Source organism: Hevea brasiliensis, chromosome 14 (genome assembly GCF_030052815.1).
Source record: "Hevea brasiliensis isolate MT/VB/25A 57/8 chromosome 14, ASM3005281v1, whole genome shotgun sequence".
Taxonomy (NCBI): domain Eukaryota; kingdom Viridiplantae; phylum Streptophyta; class Magnoliopsida; order Malpighiales; family Euphorbiaceae; genus Hevea; species Hevea brasiliensis.
The window spans coordinates 18,756,986-18,766,172 of record NC_079506.1 but is presented as its reverse complement, the minus strand read 5'-3'; the positions used below and the strand labels follow the sequence as shown (position 1 = coordinate 18,766,172).

Sequence of the window (9,187 nt, the reverse complement as noted above, 5' to 3'; positions counted from 1 at the left end):
TCTATTTTAATAAAATTAATTAGTTAGTATCTATATTTTGAAAAATATATTCTCAAATAAAAATAAAAATTTTATTGTGTGGAGACTAAATTTAAATTTACATTGTTTTAAAAATTAATTATTTATTTTCATTTAATTTCCTGGACATTATTTTTGCATTTTGATTATTGAAAAACAATTTTTATAGATTATCATCTTAGTTATTAGATATTTAGAGAAATTGATTAATTTTTTTACGCATACAGCTTATTTCAATTTCTATCAAAAAGATAAAAAAAAAAAAAAAGAGAGAATGATGAGGAGAATTGTTTGGGTACAAAGGAGAAGAAATATGGGCAAAGAAAGAGATATAGGAGGGTAAGAAAAAAATAAAGGGGAGAGAATTAAACAGTTTTGATATTAAAAAAAATAACATGAATTAACTAATATATTTTTCAAAATATAATGACTAATTAATTAATTTCACTAAAATATAAAGATTAAATAGTAGTTTGAGTAGCCAATAGAAAATTTAACGAATGGATTAAATAGTTTAATAAGAGTAAAATATAAATATTAGATATTATATTTTTTAAAATATAAAAACTAGATACTTAATTTTGTTAAGATACAAAAATTAAATAGTAATTTTCCCAATTAAAAATTTCTTTAAAGTGAAAATCATGTCACCAGCCTTAGTTTTTCAGCTAGAACCAGTTTATGAGACGGGACTCAAGACAATGAAAAAGGGTCAAGTGCTTTGTGACATAGAGATCGAGATTCAATATGGTGCGTAAATGCAAGATAACTGCCAATAACATGGAGTTAACAATGATGATTTATTGGGAGAAGAATAGCTAATTAATTCAGGCGGAAAATAAAAGCATCCACTGTGCTCTTTGTATTTTCAGGTCCTTGGAATTTCCTTTCTAGCAATATCCTTATAATACAAAGGATATCTGGTCAGGAATAGTTGGCAAATGCCATCAAACATTAGGCGCCAATTAGTTGACCCAAAAATACTTAGAATGGGAATGAATGGATTTGATTCTTGTATGAGTGTTTAAAAACTTTTTTTTTTAATTTTTATTCTCACAAGTTAAAGAATTTAATTCCTATAAGTAAAAGAATCACCATTTTTCTTTCAATATAAAGAATCAAAATATAGATAGGAATGATAAAAATTTTCAATCCCGATTAATTTTTCTCGATCCCAATTGGAGCGGGAATGAAAAACATTCTCCTCGTCCCATACAGTAATATATTATTATTTTTATTAAAAATAATTTATTTTTATATATTTATAAATTTAAATATAATAATTTTAATAAAATATATAAATATATTATTAAAATAATATATAAAACATGTATTTCTAAACTTTTTTTTATTTTTTAATAAATAAATTTATATTACATACTAATAAATTAAAATAAAAAATTAAAAAAATGAAAAGAAAATTCTCTATGGGAAACCCGCTCCACCCCGACCTCAAACTCTTATAGATTGGGAATGGGAGAAGTAATCCTCGCCTCAACCTGTCTCGTTGCCATTTCTAAATATAGGAATATGAATGACGATTATTTCATTAAAAACTAAATATTCAGTATTACCCTTGTAGGTGTCAAGATGTTTTAATTTTTATATTTTCATATTGTTAATTAAAATAAAAATTTTGTAAAAATATTTTGTATTTTCATATAATTAATTAAAAATTGAAATAATAATAATAATAATTTTATATTTTCATCTAATTAATTAAAAATGAAAACAATATTTTAAATTTCATATAATTAATTAAAAATTAAAATAAAAATTAATTATAGAAAATTAAAATGCAAAAATGTTACTTTATATCTTTGTATAATTAATTAAAATCAAAAGGTTAAAATATAAAAATATAAAAAAAAATAATATTAGGTTGATTTTAAAATAAGCTTGATTCTAATTTCATAATTTATATATACGAATTAAATATCTCAAAAAAAAAATTTGATTCTAATTCATAATGAACCAAACATTAATAAAAATTTACTATTCCCATTTTGATATCACCCAATTTCAATTTTAATTTCAATACTAATTTTGATTTTAACGTACAAACCAAACGAACCATAAGATATTTTCTTTTTCATGTCCTTTCAGGAATTACATGTATAGCTTCTTGGGTGGTTCGAAGGTGACTGTCAAAGGATAACTTGCCATATGATCTTTTCTTTCTCATGTCCTTTCAAGAATTATATGTATAGCCGCTTGGTTGGTTCGAAGGTGATTGTCAAAGGAAAAACTGTAAGTTAATAGAGTAGTCATCGGTCAAAGTCATCGAAGAAGAATCAACGCGTAAAAGACAAAATTTTGAAAAATTAATCAATTGTTTAAAAATTAAAATAATTAATTAAATCACAAAAGGTAATAAGGTTTATATTTTTAATGTAACACATATTTAAAATTAAATTCATCCTTAATTTTGTGAAATAAAAATAATATAATTTTATAAATTTAAAATTAAATTGATCATCTTAAATTTAAAAATTTTATATTTTTAAATTATTTATCTATTTGAATTTATTGTATGTTAGTTTAAAATATTAATTTTATTTTAACTATAAATTACAATTTAAATGCATTGAATAAAATATTATGTTTGTAGTATTTTTAAAATAATTCATTTAAAAAAATATTGTCTTGTCTTTATTTTTAGTGTAAAAGCTTTTAAAAAAAAAAAAGTTAAAAGGTCTCTTCTTTCTCTCACAAATCCCCACTTTTTTTATCCAAAAATAATAGTGCAAGCTTCCAATTCCATTGACTTTTTTTTTTCTTTTTTTACTCCTAGTTATCTTTCTCCTTTTATCTTATAATTTAATCTATCAGTCTATTTTCATAGTTCATACTCATAATGAATTTTAAAAAATTTAATTTAATTTCTTTTATTTTTATTTGGTGTTTGAAAACTATGATCAACTAGCTTTGCTATTTGAAGTAAATGAGTGTGTGTCTAAAATTTATTTGATGTATGATATTGATATTATGTGAATTATGTAATTTTAAAATTCAATTTCAGGTTTAAAATATCATTTTTCATGGGAAAAAGAATTTATCATAATATTGAAGATCAAGAAATTAGAAAAGATGGTTAATTATCTATTTCAAACTCTAAAAATTTAGTTATTGACCATTCTAAGAAATTTCAACGAACTAAAATTGAAAAAGTTGGCATTGCTTATTTTGACATTTAATATATCATATTATGTTCTTGAATTAAAAATATTATGTATATATACTAGGAGTGTGCACTGTTTTTCGAGGGCTCCTAAACTGAATTGAAATCGAAGAACTATTAATATATGAACCAAATCAAACTCATTCTACTGTTTTCATTTGATTTTAGTTCTTTCTCAAGAACTGAACTGAAATCGAATCAAAGAACCAATTTTATACATAAACTTTTATTCCTTTTAATTATCAATGCATTAAATCACCTTATAATCATTAATTATATGACTAAATTACCTTTTAATCATATAATATTTCAAATCCTTAATTATATATTATATATTAAGAAATAGATAAATAAGTAAATGTAATATAATATACTTATTAAGGATTATATATATAATAGATTTTTTATATTAGTATTGTTATTTGGATTTTAGTATTATTACTTTTATTGGAGTTTAAATAATATATTTTTTTTCAACTTTCTTTTTTATATAATAAAATTAATTGTGTGAAAATGAAAGTGCCATCATATTGGAGGAAGACTTGAAACTTGCAAGATTATTATTGGAGTTTTTTAGAGTGGAAAATGCGATAATAAAACTTGACTTTATGTTATACTTACTGATTTAGTGTTATTTTTTATTTAGGATACAAATATTATTTGACTTATTGTAAATGTTTGGTAATAATTTATATTTTTATGTGAAAATTGTTAATTTAATTTTAGTATTTTTATTGAATAAGTCTTTATTTTTATGCTACTTTGTTAATATTTTATTATAGTATTAGTGTTGTTATTTTGATGTTAGTATTGTTATTTTTATTGGTCTGTTAGAAATTTATAATCCTTTTATTCTTTTAAAAGGAGCATAATAATATTATTATTTTGGGTGCAAAAATCGAGAATTAAACTGAAATTGAAAACAAAACTAAAATTAGAATCGAAACTGAAAATACTTAGAACCGAATTAAATTTTGGTTCCATTCCAATTCCAAGAAAGTGAAAGAATCGATAATACAAATTCCGAAAAAGTGAAAGAACAAAAGTTCGATTCCGATTTGATTCTTATAAAGAACTGAACTAAAATCGAAATTACACATCTCTACTAATATAAACATATTAAGTATTACTTTGATCCCTTAAGGAAAAAATCTTGGTGCTGCCCTTGGCTTTAAAAATAACCATGTGGCATATTAAAAAATTAAATTAATATAATTTAAATAAAAATATTTTTAAATAAATTCATTTCAAAATTTAAGTGTTATATGTCTTTATAACATACATCAAATATAAAATTATATAAATTGCTGTTAAAAATATAAGAAATTATATTATCATATTCTTATAAATAAATATTTAAAAAAATAATAATACATAATTATTTAAAAAATAAAAATTTAATTTAATTTTAATGGTATAAAATTTTTCGAAATTTTATAACATAATTAATTAGAATTTTATCATTAACAAATCTTAAAATATAAGTTTAAAAATATATTAAATTATATTATTAAAATAAAATAATTAATAAATAATGCATGGGCAAAAGTACTAAACTTAGGCTAATTATTAGTCTCTCACAAAAAAGTGAGCTCGTCTTTCCTACAATATAAATATAAAGAGTAGATTTCACGTAATTATGAGAGACGGTATATGTATACTCAGTAAACCTAATCATTTCTCTTAAACTTATTTATGAGTATCCATTGTTCGTGCCAGTAACAGGCCCTAATAAGTTCTTTTCTTTGATTCTTCCTATGGTCTTCAATATTAATTAGAAGTTGATTTTCAAAGGAGAAACTACACGGTAATGGAGTCATCTGAAGCCACATTTTTCCAAATGATGTCTTGTCAATTCATCAAACAAGAATCAGTTTGTATTTTCCGCTGTATAAAAAAAAAAAGAAAAAGAAAAAAATTGTACCGTGTGGAAGAGGAAGAGGTGGTTCTGAAATTTCTCACCTTATCTTCTCGATAGCATTCTGCGTATCCCAAAACCAAGCTTGCTGCAATCATGTTTCTTGTTTTCTTGCTCTTTTCTTATTCCACGCTCCCCCTTTCTGCTGATGAGCTCCGTTATGTGCCTTCAGATAACTTTGCATTCGATTGTTCCCTATTAGATACACCATCTTATTTTAGACCAAATTATAACATTGAACAAAATTTCAGTTCTTCAACCGTGTCCAGAATAAATAATATGGAACCTCACGACCGTGGTAAGAAACCAGAAACTTCTGCTTGCATCATTAGAAAACAGCACACTTACCCATTTTCTGTCTCCACTGGCCCCAAGTTTGTTCGCCTATACTTTGTACCAATCTCTGATTCAAGGTTGAAGATATCCAAGGCATTGTTCTCCGTCAGCATTGGTCAGTATACAGTTCTAACCACTTCTGAATCCTCCTATTACAAACTCAACTCAGATGCTGGTTATTTTGTAAGAGAATTCTGTATCATCACAGATGGCCAAATATTAAATGTGACATTCACCCCATCTTCGAAGATTTCAGGTGCCTATGCTTTTGTCAACAAGATTGAAATCGTCTCCATGCCTTCAAAGCTTTACATCCAAGAAAATGTTCCACTTCCACTCATCGGACGACCTTCTCACTACTCTATGGAGAACTCTACAGCCCTTGAGATGATGCACCGGGTGAACGTAGGAGGGGATTTTATCCCTCAACCAGAAGATACTGGCATGTTTCGATTCTGGACAAGTGACATCGATTATATTATAGATGATGAAGCTGAGACGAGTAATATTGAATCAGAAGTTCAAATTCAGTCAAGCTCATTGACACCTGCATATGCTGCTCCAGACCAAGTTTACGCATCTGCGAGGACAGTTGGGGATACGTTTGCAGGCAACCATAGTGCTAGATGGTCATTTCCTGTTGATTTCGGCTTCTATTACCTTGTCAGGCTCCACTTCTGTGAGATTTCAAGCAGGATTCACAAAGACGGTAAAAGAGTGTTTCATGTTTATATCAACAATCAAACTGCCGAAGATAATGCTGATATTTTCCACTGGAGCCACGGTGTTGGAATTCCCATTTATAGAGACTATTTCATCAACTTTTCAGAACCAGGAGAAGGCATAAAGCATCTATCAATCACCATAGGAAGTAAAAATGGATCATCTGCAATGCATGAAGTTCCAATTTTAAATGGGTTGGAAATTTTCAAGTTGTCTGACCATTCTAACAATCTCGCAGGACCCCATCCATTCGGAGTAAGAAATCCGCATCTGCATATTTCAGACTTCAATAAAGATCATAATGCTGTCGATTTAGTATCCCATGTTCTTGGGACAAGTTTTGTTGTAATAATTCTCCTCGTCTTATTCAGTTCCATAATTTTAACATTTAAGGACAGAGAAAAATTTAAGCAAGGGCAATCATCAGGCAATTATCGAATCTTCTCAATTGCTGAGATAAAGTCAGCAACCAACAATTTTTCAGACACTCTGCTCATTGGCACCGGTGGATTTGGGAAGGTCTATAGAGGATCCATTGACTATGGCAGCACCAGTGTTGCTATAAAGCGTGCCAATCCAAGTTCACACCAAGGTTTGAAAGAGTTTCAAACTGAAATCACCATGCTTTCAGGGCTAAGGCACCACCACCTAGTATCTCTGATCGGGTACTCAATGGAGAAAAAAGAAATGATTCTTGTTTATGATTACATGGCTCATGGTACGCTACGTGATCACCTCTACAAGACCCAGAAGCCTCCACTTCCATGGAAGCAGAGGCTCAAGATTTGCATTGGAGCAGCACGAGGACTCCATTACCTGCACACAGGTGCAAAGAGGACTATCATCCACCGAGACATTAAGAGCACCAACATATTGTTAGACGATAAATGGGTTGCAAAGGTCTCAGATTTCGGGTTATCAAAAGCTGGCCCGAGTGCAATGTCACAGTCTATGACTAAAATACATGTTTCAACCATGGTGAAGGGTACTTTTGGTTACCTAGATCCTGAATATTATCTACAACAAAAACTAACAGAAAAATCTGATGTATACTCATTTGGAGTGGTACTGTTTGAGACTTTATGTGCCAGGCCTGCTGTGTTGCCAGTGGAAGAAATTAAAGAGGAGGAAGAGTATGAGAAAGCAAGTTTGGCACAATGGGCATTGCGCTGCTGCCAAATGGGGATTCTTGACCAGATAATTGATCCATATCTGAAGGGAAAGATTGCCCCTGAATGCTTCAGGACTTTCACTGATATAGCAAGTAAGTGTTTAGCTGATAAGGGAAGTGGAAGGCCGTCCATGGCAGATGTGTTGTGCAATTTGGAGCTAGCAATGCAGCAGCAGAATGCTGCTGATTTGCAGGAGGAGAGGGGTACAAAAGAGGCTAATGAAAGGATGAATGGTGATGTTTGTATAATGATAGATGGTGGACAATGCATTTGCTCTAATAATTCAGATAAGACTCCAGGAGTGGAATTCTCTGAGATCATGGTTCCCACTGGACGTTGATGAGAATTTTACATTTGTATCTATATTTTATATTTCTGTTAGCTTAGTTAGAGTTAACAATAACGGGCTGTATATCTAGCATGTAGCTGTTATTTTCCCTCATATTTTTCTTATTTGTTTTCTGTTGTATACAAGGATGGTAGTTATGTAACAATTGTTGGTTTTTTTTTTTTTTTTTTAAGAAACCACCTTAAGTTGTATAGGAGAGTTTTAAGAATAGTTATATATCTTTCTATTATTTCTTTCTTTTTATCATAATAACTTTTGTATCATGATATAAGAACAGAGACCTTTTAAATTTATTTAGCGCAAATATATTTTATTTCAATTTAAAGAGATTGTGTTGATAATTTGCAAATCAGTTTTTCTTTTGACTAAATTGAGAGTTTTGATCAAAGAAATATGGAAGAATGTTCTGAAACTCAAGAGGTATATAAGACGTCATAGCTACAAGCTTGTTGGAGAAATTGTTATATACAACAGTAGAGCTACTCTTTTCAATATCAACATGAAATGTGACTCTCTATTCACACCCGTCAGCAGAGAGAATTCTTGAAAGTCCTGATTTGGTTGATCAAAGCCTGTTACCCTATTTATATAAAACCAAAATAAGCAAAGAGAATATAATAATGCATTAAAATACATTAATTTCCATGCCAAAATTTCCTGTGCTAAGGAGCAGTAGAAATTGAGTGGCGATTTTGTTATTTTCTCAAACTTTTTGCTTTTTTTTCCTCACCCCTTCCATTAGGACGCCGTTTTCCTTTCAGTGTGCTTCCTTCCTCCCTCCGCCGCACGCCGCACGCCTTTCCCATTACCTTCTTCATGCGTTCTGTAGGGAAAACGACACCGTTTCAGTTCGCCATCCTCTTCTTCATGCGTTCTTCAGGGAAAACGACACCGTTTCAGTGTTAGGTGTGCTGTTTCCCTCTTCGTTCTACCTTCTTACCTCATTTCTTCTTTCTTTCGTTTTGGTTTTTTCCGTTGGGGCAGAGCATCTTCTCCACGCTTTTGGTTCTTCAAGTGGGTTTGCTTACTTCTTGATTTGACGGGTAATAGTTTATTTCCTATTCTTCTTCATTTTATTAGGTTTACTATTTATTTGTTGTGATTACCGATTCTCCCATGCCTAATAATGAATTCGCTGTTCTTCTTCTGCGCATTGTCTTGGTAATCATTTTATCTTGCACGCTTTTGTACTATCTTTGTATGTTTATATAATTGATTTGTACTGTTTGTTTTGTATTTCTACATTTTATCTCGCTATTCAAGTGGGTTTAGTTCTTGTTTTTGTTTTGTGTTCCTGTCATTGGTTTTTTTGCTTTTTTTTCTTGAATTCTCATTATGTTTCATTCTTTTGTTATAGTTGTTAATTTATACATTTTGTTGATTCCTTTTTTATGATTTTTACTTGCTTATTTGATTTTGCTAAAGTTGTGAGGCCAATGATGTTCTGTCATTCTACCCACTTAATATTGGAATGCAAACTTAAATATGAA

General features: G+C 29.0%; 1 protein-coding gene and 1 long non-coding RNA gene across 2 annotated transcripts in view; both read left to right on the top strand.

Annotated features, from left to right (window-relative positions):
* The first annotated feature begins 5,120 nt into the window (after positions 1-5,120).
* Positions 5,121-7,977, top strand: LOC110640976 (receptor-like protein kinase FERONIA). The gene has a single exon (XM_021792554.2). It carries the CDS (start codon positions 5,214-5,216, stop codon positions 7,686-7,688), a length of 2,475 nt encoding a protein of 824 aa, XP_021648246.2. The 5' UTR covers positions 5,121-5,213; the 3' UTR covers positions 7,689-7,977.
* A 993-nt stretch (positions 7,978-8,970) lies between these two features.
* The window catches only part of LOC110640969 (uncharacterized), a 2,094-nt gene continuing 1,877 nt past the window's right edge, over positions 8,971-9,187 (top strand). The window contains exon 1 of the long non-coding RNA XR_009143109.1: positions 8,971-9,187. This exon is cut by the window's right edge and continues 198 nt beyond it. This is a non-coding gene — a long non-coding RNA (uncharacterized LOC110640969).